General features: G+C 41.7%; 1 protein-coding gene across 3 annotated transcripts in view; it reads right to left on the minus strand.

The window, feature by feature from the left end:
- Nucleotides 1–1,265: 1,265 nt before the first annotated feature.
- Nucleotides 1,266–12,760, minus strand: part of LRP1 (LDL receptor related protein 1) — a 469,165-nt gene continuing 457,670 nt past the window's right edge. For all 3 annotated transcript variants that reach the window (XM_070740967.1, XM_070740966.1, XM_070740968.1), the window contains 3 exons: nt 11,375–11,465; nt 6,985–7,132; nt 1,266–3,355 (listed from right to left, as the gene is read on the minus strand). In XM_070740967.1, coding sequence (XP_070597068.1) covers nt 3,215–3,355; nt 6,985–7,132; nt 11,375–11,465 — 380 coding nt within the window. In that variant the 3' untranslated portion in view covers nt 1,266–3,214. The remainder of the gene's footprint in view (nt 3,356–6,984; nt 7,133–11,374; nt 11,466–12,760) is intronic.

The raw sequence follows: 12,760 nt of genomic DNA on the forward strand, positions 1-12,760 counted from the left end.
GATAGGAAAATTGGGAAGGCAATGCAAAATACTGATACAAAACTGGAGCAGAGCAAAACCTTGGATAGGTCTTTTCCTAGCTGAGGCTGCCTGGATCTCTTGCTTTGCTGACATATGCACATCTGCTTTTTAGTTAGGTTTGCGTGTGTGTGTGTGTATGGGGAGTGGGTTGGTGCCTTCAAGTTGACTCTTAGTGGCTGCCTGAACAAGTCCCTCCAGTTTTAGAATAACAGAGTTGGAGGGACTTTGGAGGTCTTTTAGTTCAACCCCATGCTTAGGCAGGAAACTCTATACCACAAGTTATTCCACTGATCAATTGTTCCATCACAAAATTTGCCCTTAGTTCAAAGTTGCTCCTCTCCTGGATTAGTTTCCTACCCTCAGGTGCTCTGGAGAATAGCTTGACTCCCTCTTCTTTGTGGCAGTCTCTGAGATACCGGAACATTATTGTGTCACCCCTAGTCCTTCTTTTCATTAAATTAGACATACCCAATTCCGTTCTTTATATGTTCCAGCATCTAGTCCCCTAATAATCTTTGCTGCTCTTCTCTGCATTCTTTCTAGTGTCTCAACATCCTTTTTACATTGTGGCAAACAAAACAATGCAGTATTCCAACTGTGGCCTTACCAAGGCATTATATAGTGGTTTTAATACTTCACGTGATCTTGATTCTATCCATTTGTTAATGCAGTCCAGAATTGTGTTGGGGTTTTTGGCAGCTGCTGCACACTGCTGGCTCATATGTAAATGCTTGTCCACTAGGACTCCAAGATCCCTCTCAGTTATTACTGTTGAGCAATGTACCACATTACCTGTGCATTTTGTTTTTGTTGACTAAATGTAGAACCTTATTTTTTTCACCATTGCATTTCATTTGTTAGATAGCACCCAGTGTCCAAGTCTGTCAAGATCCTTCTTGAGCCAATCTTCTGGAGTACTGACTATTCCTGCCAGTTTGCTGTCACCTGCAAATTTGATGAGTTCCCCATCTATCTTTTCTTAGCAAGTTTTTCATAAGTGGTTTGTCCTTGTTTCCTTCTTAGGGCTAAGAGTGAGTGACTGGCCCAAGGTCACCTATCTGGCTTTGTGTCTAAAGTGGGGCTAGAACTCACTCTCTCCCAGTCTCTCTCCTGGTTCTTTAACTCCCAGACCAGGCTGTCTCTCCTGTTGTTTAGGTTACACATGACAAAAATGTTCAGAATTTGCAATTTCCCATGGAATAAAATCAGACTCAAATGAAATAAAGAAGAAATATTTAAAAGCATTAGTTTTTAAAAATTTTATTTATAACAATATCTGTTTTTTTTATTTTGAATGTTTTGTTTTTAGTTGTAAAGTAATCTGGCAAAAATTATTAAAACATTTGGGCCCCTTTCCCAGGGGGAAAAAATGCTGAGGAGACCTCCTCCCCTCCCCCCTACATGCGTGTAATTTCTACTATAAAAGCTAGTTCATCTTATTTACTTCTGATCTGATTTCATCTTTGTTTTTTTTTAAAAAAACCAGGTTGGAAAGAAATGAAAGTTGAAATAACATTTGAATCTCTTTCCAGAAATAGGAATGATTGAAACTGTGGTGATGGAGGGAGGAGGGGGGAAGGGGGGAAAAGGTTGGGGGGAGACAAAAGGGAACCTTTGTTGCAATTCTCAATTTGTAAACTCTGCTTTAGTCTTAAGACACAGACACTAAAATAAAGTGAGATACAGTCAAAGTAATAATCCTCCAAAAAGAATACCATTTCTGGAAATAAAATGCGTTCAGGAGGGGAAAAAAATTAGTGGAAAGGTGAAAAGATACGAGAAAACCAGTTTGGGTGGTGGCTGATAGGATAAGAGTAGATTAAAATCATACTGGTAGAAAAAAAATGATTAAGGCGTTGCAGAGAGATTAGACTGGCTGGGTGCTGTGAGAGAAAAGGCCATTGGTGGAAATACACAGGAAAAACTGTTGGGGGAAAAGTATATATAAGAATGCACTTGATGGGAAGAACATTTACACCAGTGGTTCTTTAATTCAGTTCTTAGGTAGCCAAAAGGGCATTTTGTGGACTTTTGGGTGATCTGCGAGGACCTGATGGAACACAGAAAGGAAATGTTGAAGGGTTGCTTTGTCGTTGTTTTTTTTCCTTTTTAATGACAAATGGTCAAATTAAGAGTCAGCTCCTTTTGCAAATGGATCTGCTGCATGAAGGGGAAGGAGAAGCATTGGGTCAGGATAAGCTATTGCCACACCTGCACACTGCAGAGAAATCTGCTCCTTTAAGACATTCTGATATTGATATAAGGCTTTTGTTGTTGTTGTTTTGTTTGTTTTAGACGAATCACAAAACAGAACAAGAATTTGAGGATTTCCTTGGGGGGGGGGGAAACAACCTTAAATTTTCACAAGGGATGAGTTCACATACAGTGGGTTCCATCCACAGGTTACTCTGGGATTTTGGCCCAACCCAAAAGTTTGTGATGGATGTGCAGCTACTGACCCACTCCTCATTTCCCCCCCCAAATGGATCAGTCTGTAAAGGGAGGAGATTAATGTTCAAGTTGCCTTGCATGTTAGGGGCAAATGGAAACGAGCAGGTTAATATCACGGTCCCTCGATGCCCCAGATTTAAAAGATCCACTGGTGTGTCTGTCACAGGTACCTCTTGTCTGACAAACCTACATTGAGCTCTTGTCAACATTGGCCTCATATTGTGACCCACGTTCAGTGAAACCAAGTGTCGGTGTGCACAAGAAGGAAGGAAGATGTTCCCCTTCCCTACAGGTTTCAAAATATGCACTTTCCAATCTGGTTCGCCTCCAACTTCTGGCCAGAACATGTCCCTGGATTCATCAACGGCATCCTGAGAAGGGTGGGAAACTATTGCAAAACTTTTAAAAGGCTAGCAACCTAGAGCTGCCTGCAGAAGAAGCAGAAAGTGGATTGTTTTGTGCAGCAAGCGAAAAAGATCCAGCCCTTTAGCCTAAAGTGGGGTCTTCTTACAATCCTCCCCCTATTCCCTACATTGCCTTAACTTCAATCAACCCCCCCGAGTCCAGTGACAAGAGATTCAGCGGCTGGTAGATGAAAGGGAATATACAGGTAATAATACTGTTCACATATAAAAGTAATAATCCTTCATTTGTACATTTATACAGTATCTCTTGCTCCCTCCCCATCTGGTCTCTTTCCGTCTGGCCTCTGTCTCGGGCTGGTGGCCCATTCCCCCATTCCTTATGCCAGGGGGTTGCCAAGGTCATCGTCCGCGCCTCTTGAGAGCAGCTCCCGCTTTTCGTCTGTGCTGGCTAGTGAATTGCGGCTGTTTTGAGCACCCATGTAGAGTGTGGCGTACACTGGGTTTGTGAAGTTTGTGGGCTAGAGGAGAGAAAGGGAAAAAAAGAGAGTAAGAAGAGGGCGAAGGGAAGGACAAAGCCAGCTTCTCTGATTCTTCATCTTTATATTATTCCCAGCATCATCACTATCTCAGACTGTTGTTCCCTTCCTTCTCATCACAGTATGGCCAGTGTGGCTTTAAAAAGGTTTGGACGCCAGATCAGTGAAGCAGCTTTCTGTATTCATGGAGGGAACATTAGTTTTTTCCTGAATGCCATCACTCTGCTAAACAAATAATTCCCTTACCACTGTCAAACTATTCACTAAGGCTGCATTACTATTATTATTAGTCTTCTCATCGTTTTTGTCACCCATCTCCTACCACTTCTGGCTGTATGACTGTAACTTGTTGTTTGTATCCTTACTATTTATATTAATATTGATTGTTTCCTGATTTCTTATTTGTACCCTATTAAGTGTTGTACCTCATGATTCTGGACAAATGTATCCAGTGGAACCCCGACATAAGAGCTGCTCTACTTAAGAGCAACTCGAGATAAGAGCTGGGAGGGGAGAGATATTTTTGTTCTACTTACAAGCCCAAATTCAAGATACAAGCGCCAAGGAGCTGTCTCCTGAAGCCAAACGCTAACTTCCGCGTTCGGCTTCAGGAGACAGCTGCGAAGCGGCGCGCGTGTTTTAAAAGGTTGCAGCCGGCCTGGGGGGCTCGGGGGGGTGCTTGCAGCTTTCTTTCTTGCTCTTTTTCTTTCTCTCTTTTACCTTCCCTTCTATTTCTTCTTTTCTTTCTCCTTCCCACCTTCTTCCCTCCCTCCCTCCCTTCACTCATTCCTCTCTTACTCTCCCCTTTCATAAGTTTCCTTGCTTCCTTCCTCTGTTCCTGTCCCTTCCCCCTTTCTTTCTTTCTTTCTTTCTTTCTTGCTTTCTTTCTTGCTCTTTTTCTTTCTCTCTTTTACCTTCCCTTCCTCTATTTCTTCTTTTCTTTCTCCTTCCCACCTTCTTCCCTCCCTCCCTTCACTCATTCCTCTCTTACTCTCCCCTTTCATAAGTTTCCTTGCTTCCTTCCTCTGTTCCTGTCCCTTTCCCCTTTCTTTCTTTCTTTCTTTCTTTCTTGCTCTTTTTCTTTCTCTCTTTTACCTTCCCTTCCTCTATTTCTTCTTTTCTTTCTCCTTCCCACCTTCTTCCCTCCCTCCCTTCACTCATTCCTCTCTTACTCTCCCCTTTCATAAGTTTCCTTGCTTCCTTCCTCTGTTCCTGTCCCTTCCCCCTTTCTTTCTTTCTTTCTTTCTTTCTTTCTTTCTTGCTTGCTTGCTTTCTTGCTCTTTTTCTTTCTCTCTTTTACCTTCCCTTCCTCTATTTCTTCTTTTCTTTCTCCTTCCCACCTTCTTCCCTCCCTCCCTCCCTTCACTCATTCCTCTCTTACTCTCCCCTTTCATAAGTTTCCTTGCTTCCTTCCTCTGTTCCTGTCCCTTCCCTCTTTCCTTCCTTCCTTCCCACCCTCCGTCCATTCATTCACCCATTCCTCTCTTGATCGCTTAAAGCCGGTCCCTGGTGCAAAAAGGGTTGGGGACCTCTGTCCTACAGGATTGGGTGGCAGAGAAGTTGAACATATGTAAATTTAAAAGTTTAAGAAAGTTTACAAGTTAAGTGAAAGAAACTTCATTATTCATTTATATGTACATGTACATTTCTTCATTAAAAACATGTCTTTCTGCATAATTTAGACTAACTTTGTGAGTTTTTTGAGGGCTGGAACCAATTAAAATTATTTACATTAATTCCTATGGGGAAAAGTCGTTCGAGATAAGAGCTGCTCGACTTAAGAGCCCAGGTCCGGAACGAATTAAACTCGTATCTTGAGGTACCACTGTATATGTGTGTGTTTTCGTAGATTTTCACGGGTACAGGTATGATGGTCTTGGTATATTCGGGTTTCTTCCCGTGTAGGATTTGGAAATTTCTGGCGACGTTTCGACGAGGTCCCACTCGTCATCTTCAGGCTGGTGTTTCTGTCCTTGTTCTAGGGCGAACACAGCTGCCTTCCTTCTATAAATACTGATGGCTGGGTGTGGTTTGATGGCTCAGCAATTGCCTGCTGTGTAGAAACTTCCTGGTGAGTCAGTTTGGTAACACCTGGGGTCGTTGATGTAGCTGAGGTATGCTGATTAGTTAATGGTTGTAGATTAGGCGTGATATCCTGATTAGTTGGAGCCTGCAGGCTACTTGACTGTTTTGCAATGTGTGTTCTGAGTCTGATTTCAGTTTCTATGGCTGGGATACGTTTGAGGGCTGGTTTCCAGATGTCTGGTAAGCGGGAGGTATCATCCCGCTTGTTCAATTACCAAATCCTACACGGGAAGAAACCCAAAAAAAGCTTCTTCTAGCTGGTGACACTCTTATATCAAGAAGTCTGAAAAAATGGGTCTGCTTTCATAAACAGCAGAGAGGTGCTGTGTTTTTGAGCATTCAGAAGCACTTATTCCAAATGATTTCTGAAATTTGTGCTTCTTTTTTATTTATTTATCACCTCGTTGAGCTGCCACGCCCATTGGAGTGTCTCTGAGTGTCATACAACACTCAGTGAAAAAGAAAACCAAGCAATTATTGCTTAACAGTAATAACGCCTAGGCAGATTGATCATTTCAATGAAGGGGAAACCTTCACAATCCAAAACACAGACTTTGGCCAAAGTTAATGGGTGTTCCATGCTACATCTGGTTGCCTCCCTTCCCTGTTTTAACTTGGTCATCCAAAATACCAATGGAAGAAATGAATTGCTCAAATTGTTGGGGTTTGGGGGATAACAAAGTGCATTACCAATTGTCTTTCTTTGAAGTTACTATAAAAGCACATCCGAATACTAAACCATAAACTGTATGGTTATGCCTGGAAGTGGAAAATAATGCTACTTAAGTTTCTCCAGTTCCCTGGTGCAAGTGCAACCATTCTTGGGTAGTTTAAAGCTAATATTTTTAACCCAAACATCTGCCTTGGAAAACTGCTAACAATCCAGTTACTGATAAGCTATAGACAAATGGGATATTAAGCCTAAAAACCCAGAGCCAGTAGATGGCAAGGCTCCCACAATTTCCCCCAGATACAGTCTACAGAAACACTAAATAAAACATCCTTTTTAAATTGCAAATTTAACAGATTGAAAGTAGACAGGGTGAAATTCTTGCAGATTTGCAAGTTTATGGTCATTTGAAAAAGGCTATCTAATTTCCAACAGGCACATCATCATTGTGTAAAAAATCACACAATGGCATTTCATATCTGTCTTCAAAGGTCTTTTAATCCATGAAGACCTTGGGATAGAAAGGAAACTAGTGTGTTCATGTCACAAAATGTTGCAGTTGACCCTGGGACGCTGCACCCGTCATAAATATGAATCAGTTGCCAAGTGCCCAAATGTTGATCATGTAACCATGGGAATGCTGCAATGCCTTTATGAAAAAACGGTCATAAGTCATTTTTAGTGCTGTTGTAACTCTGAATGGTCACTAAATGAGCTGTTGTAAGTTGAGGACGACCTGTTTAAAAATTATCAGCACCATGTGTGACTACAGATTGGGTCATGCAGCTTTCCCAGGCACAAGATTGTCAAATAATAATGAAGGTGCACAACATCTTTGTGCGGTCCTCTTCCAAACCTTATCAGGGTCCAGAGCGAAGTCGGCATCTAGCAGCTCCCCTACATCATCTGCGTCGGGGTCTCCCTCATACATCTTGTAGGTGGGATTGCCAATCTCCACATTCATGGCTCCATTGGTCATACGCTGGTGCTGAAAACCTTTGGCCCTGGATGAGAAACACAGACGGGATAAATGGGTCAGTCAGTGAAGGGCTGCAAAAATTTTTACTACCACACTGTGGCTGTGGCTTGACAATCACGTGATCAGGTGGGAGTGGCTTGACCATCATGTGATGGGGGGGTGGCTTAAAGATCATGTGACTGGCTTAAAGGTGGCCCACTTGACGTCACTCACGTGGGTTAGAGTTAAGGTGCCTGGCCTCTCCTCATGTCAAAGAGATACAATTTTCCTGTCTATTTACTATTACTGAATATCCAATATATACTATTTAATTCTATGTATACAGTGTTCTCTCGATTTTCGCGGGTTTGAACTTCGCAAATAGCCTATACCACGGTTTTTCAAAAAATATTAATTAAAAAATACTTCGCGGTTTTTTTCCTATACCATGGTTTTTCCCACCCAATGACGTCCTATGTCATCGCCAAACTAATAATTTTTGCAAATAAATAACAAAAAAAATAATTATTGTTAATAAATACTATGTTTATAAATATCAAGATCACTAAGTGTCTTATTCAATGGTGAGTACCAGTAATAATGGCGAGTAAATGGTTGTTAAGGGAATAGGAAATGGTAATTTAGGGGTTTAAAGTGTTAAGGGATGGCTTGTGATACTGTCCATAGCCAAAAATGGTGTATTTACTTCCGCATCTCTACTTCGCGGAAATTCTACTTTCGCGGGCGGTCTCGGAACACATCCCCCGTGGAAATCGAGGGAACACTGTATATGCCATATGTATACATACATATTACACACAGGCACACAAAAATATACATTATCTATCACAGCACTTCTAAAATTATGCACATTCAACCTCGGTTACTGTGATAGGAAAAATATACTCAGAGCCCAGGAGGAAAAAAGAAAAAAATTCAAAATTTTTCTACCGGTTCTGCGTACTTGACCAAACCCGTAGGAACCCATCACTGGTCAGAGTGTCAAAAACACTCATGGGTCAGCAATGCAGTATTCCTGAGTAAGACCTGGACTGCAAATATTAGGGAGGAGGGCCAGAATTAGGCACTAACTCGGCAATTGTGCTTGTGTTTTTTGAGATAGTTTAAACGCCTTCAAGGAACATTGTAAAAGGATAGTATCCTTAATGTCTTCCGCATGTATTGATTTTGTGCTGCAAATATCCTCCTCAGGGGGAAAAATGTTTTGTGTTTGCTGGAAATTGTTGCGGAAGGACATGGCAATATCTCTACCTACCCAGTTTGATAAACATCGGAGACTGGAATCCAAGGTGTTATTTGTAAAATGTAGTTTGGCCCTCAGAATAATTTTTATGCATATAACATAACAACATAACATCAATTAATGCAGAAGAGTTTAGGTGTAAAGTAATCTGGATATAGGGGATGCGATGGTTCAGGAGTTAAAGGCGCTGACAGGTTCAAGACCCGAGCACCACACAAGGGGGTGAGCTCCTGTTCCTTACCCCAGCTCCTCTCCACCTAGCAGTTGAAAGCATGCAAATGTGAGTAGATTAATAGGTACCATTGAGTTGCACAGGTAAGTGTATGTTCCATGCGCCTTTGGCACATAAACATGTTGGCCACATGACCACAGAACATGTCTTTGGACAACACTGGCTCCCTCAGCCAAGAAACGGAGGTGAGCACTGTGCCCTAGAGTTAGATATAACTTGACAGAGAATCCTTTATTTGTGTGTGTGTGTGTGTGTGTGTGTATGCATATGCATGTGTGTATGCATTGTGTGTGTGTAAAACTATATATTTACTTCTAAATATCTAATTATGTAAAAATATAAATATTTTAGTGGTTTCCCCTTAAGATAACACAGTACTTGTTTGGAACCAAAGATCCAGCATTTTATTTATTGGATTTGTATGCTGCCCCTCTCCGTAGACTAACAACAGTGATAAAAAACAGCATGTAACAATCCAATACTAAAAGAACTAAAAAACCCTTATTATAAAACCCAAACATACATACAAACATATCATGCATAAATTGTAAAGGCATAGGGGGAAAGAATATCTTAGTTCCCCCATGCCTGACGGCAGAGGTGGGTTTTAAGAAGCTTACGAAAGGCGAGGAGGGTGGGGGCAATTCTAATCTCTGGGGGGAGTTGGTTCCAAAGAGCCGGGGCCGCCACAGAGAAGGCTCTTCCCCTGGGTCCCGCCAAATGACATTGTTTAGTTGACGGGACCCGGAGAAGGTTCACTCTGTGGGACCTAACTGGTCGCTGGGATTCGTGCAGCAGAAGGAGGTCCCTGAGATAATCTGGTCCGGTGCCATGAAGGGCTTTATAGGTCATAACCAACACTTTGAATTGTGACCGGAAACTGGTCGGCAACAAATGCAGACATAATTTTGGCAGAAGATTAAGATCTAAGTATGCAAAAGATACAACTTCTCCGTCCACTTCCTCCCCCGAGACAATCCAGATACTAATATTATGATTCTACCATATACCATAGAACAAGATACTTCAATCCAATTTGACGCCTGAAAAGGAATTATTGACCCAAGGCAAAAGGTGTCATAGGTGAGAACAAAAGTGCAACACTCTGCCTGATAAAGATAATCAAGGCTGAACCTTTGCCAAGAAGGGTTTATATTTGTCTAAAAGCTGGCTTATATAAATAAATAAACAATCCCATATTTACAGACAGAAACCCAGTCTGTACTGTGGCAGTTATATATATAAAGTTATATAGTTATAAAGTTATAAAGTTAACCATCATTGGTCTAAGACCAGGGTAGGCAAAGTTGGCTCTTCTATGACATGTGGACTTCAACTCCCAGAATTCCTGAGCTAGCAGGATTGGCTCAGGAATTCTGGGAGTTGAAGTCCATAAGTCACAGAACAGCCAACTTTGCCTACCCTGGTCTTAGAACAATGATGGCTAACTTTTTCTGGACCGAGTGCCCAAAGCGTGTGCGTGCCTGAACCCCCCAAATGCAGTCCGTGCCTGTGCCCCGCCCCTGCACATATACCTGCCCACACATACAGCCCCCATATGTCCCCTGCCCCCACACATACACACCCCCTCATCCTACACATGCACGTTTCTCTTTGTGCAACTCCTACGCATGCATGTGTGAATCCTGCACGTGCGCCCTGCCCTCTGGTTGGTAGGAGGTGTATGCACATACACGTGAAACTGAGTGGGGCGACAGTTCACGTGCCCACAGAGAGGGCACTATGTGCTATCTCTGGCACACGCGTCATGGGTTCGCCATCATGGTCTTACTCCCTCTGACCATTGAAAGTTATGTGTGGTTATGACTGTGTAGTATCGATTTTTAAGGTAATGGGTTTTAGTTACAGTTTTTAATCATTAGATTTGTATCTGTATTGTTCCATTGTTGTTGTGAGCCGCCCCGAGTCTTCGGAGAAACAAGTCTAATAGATAATAGGTTCGAACTTTGCGAATAGCCTATAGCACGGTTTTTCAAAAAATATTAATTAAAAAATACTTCGCCGTTTTTTTCCTATACCACGTTTTTTCCCGCCTGATGACATCATACGTCATCACCAAACTAATAATTTTTTGCAAATAAATAACAAAAAATAATAATTATTGTTAATAAATAATTATGTTTATAAATATCAGGATCACTAACTGTCTTATTCAATGGTGAGTACCAGTAATAACGGTGAGTAAATGGTTCTTAAGGGAATGGGAAATGGTAATTTAGGGGTTTACAGTGGTCCCTCGAATTTCGCGGGTTCGAACTTCGCGAAACGGCTATACCACGGTTTTTCAAAAATATTAATTAAAAAAAACTTTGCTGTTTTTTTCCATATACCATGGTTTTTCCTGCCCGATGACGTCATATGTCATCGCCAAACTTTCGGACGACTTTAATAAATATTTTTTTAATAAACTTTAATAAATAAACATGGTGAGTAATAATCTAAATGGTTGCTAAGGGAATGAGAAATTGCAGTTTAGGGGTTAAGGGAAGGCTTGTGATACTGTTCATAGCCAAAAATAGTGTATTTACTTCCCCATCTCTACTTCGCGGAAATTCGACTTTCGCGGGGGGTCTCAGAACGCATCCCCTGCGAAAATTGAGGGAACACTGTAAAGTGTTAAGGGAAGGCTTGTGATACTGTCCATAGCCAAAAATAGTGTATTTACTTCTGTATCTCTACTTCGCGGAAATTTGACTTTCACGGGCGGTCTCAGAATGCATCCCCCGCGAAAATCGAGGGAACACTGTATTATTATTGTTTAGAATGCTTACCCTTTAATCCGTTTTTTGTACCAAACCACAGCACCAGCCACTAGCATTAGGAGCAGCAGCAGCAGAATTGGAATGACAATAGACACGGTTCCTAAAAAATAAATAAATAAATAGGGAGACGTTGGTCGTCTCTGAAACATAGAAAACATTCAGCCCTGCTCTGGACCCCGTGCGCGCCACCTTCTCTTTACATACGTCTCTTGATATTGCTTTTCCCCCCTCTGCCAAAGTATGACAGCAATAGATAACCATCCGAGAGAGTCTATTCCTCTCCATTTCCAAATGGGAGACAGTGTGTATGTGTGTGTAGTGGGTAGCAATGTGGGGGTCTCAGTTCTTCCTTCAGAAGCAAAGGGCTTTCTAAGCATCAATTTGAGCCACACGCCTTCAGTATGACTTACTCTACAGTGTTATTATGCGGCAAAGGTTGGGGAAGGGGAGAAACAAGTCAACCACCTGGGAGTAAATAAACAGAATTCCTTCTGCCTTCAAATGAAGAGATTGCGTTTCAATTCAATAGGCTGGGGTGGCAGTATTGTTCTGCCTGCCCACCAGACTCCTTGTTGCAATAACAGTGGAGTCTATGCCTTTAATTTTCACAACCTTCCGTATTGAACTACTTCTGTCCTCTACAGCAGTGTTTCCTAACCTTGGCAACTTGAATATATTTGGACTTCAACTCCCAGAATTCCCCAGCCAGCAAATGCTGGCTGGGGAATTCTGGGAGTTGAAGTCCAGATATATTCAAGTTGCCAAGGTTGGGAAACACTGCTCTACAGAACTCATAATAGCTCCAGAATGAGAACAGTGAAAATTTCGAGGGGGTCTTTGGGGCTCTCTGAGCATGCAGATATTTCATTACCCTAACTAGATAACATCCTCGGAGCTAGCACTGAAGATGTTACCTCATTTCAACTCAGATCTACAAATATTCTCCTCGATTAGTGAAAATGTTAGAAACATAGATTGACAGCAGAAAAAGACCTCATGGTCCATCTAATCTGCCCTTATACTATTTCCTGTATTTAATCTTAGGATGCATATATGTTTATCCCAGGCATGTTTAAATTCAGTTACTGTGGATTTAGCAACCACCTCTGCTGGAAATATGTTCCAAGCATCTACTACTCTTTCAGTAAAATAATATTTTCTCACATTGCTTCTGATCTTTCCCCCAACTAACCTCAGATTGTGCCCCCTTGATCTTGTGTTCGCTTTCCTATTAAAAACACTTCCCTCCTGGACCTTATTTAACCCTTTAACATATTTAAGTGTTTCGATCATGTCCCCCCTTTCCCTTCTGTCCTCCAGACTATATAGATTGAGTTCATTAAGTCTTTCCTGATAAGTTTCATGCTTATGACCTTCCACCATTTTTGTAGCCTT

Source organism: Erythrolamprus reginae, chromosome 2, assembly GCF_031021105.1.
Source record: "Erythrolamprus reginae isolate rEryReg1 chromosome 2, rEryReg1.hap1, whole genome shotgun sequence".
In the NCBI taxonomy this organism is placed as follows: Eukaryota; Metazoa; Chordata; class Lepidosauria; order Squamata; family Dipsadidae; genus Erythrolamprus; species Erythrolamprus reginae.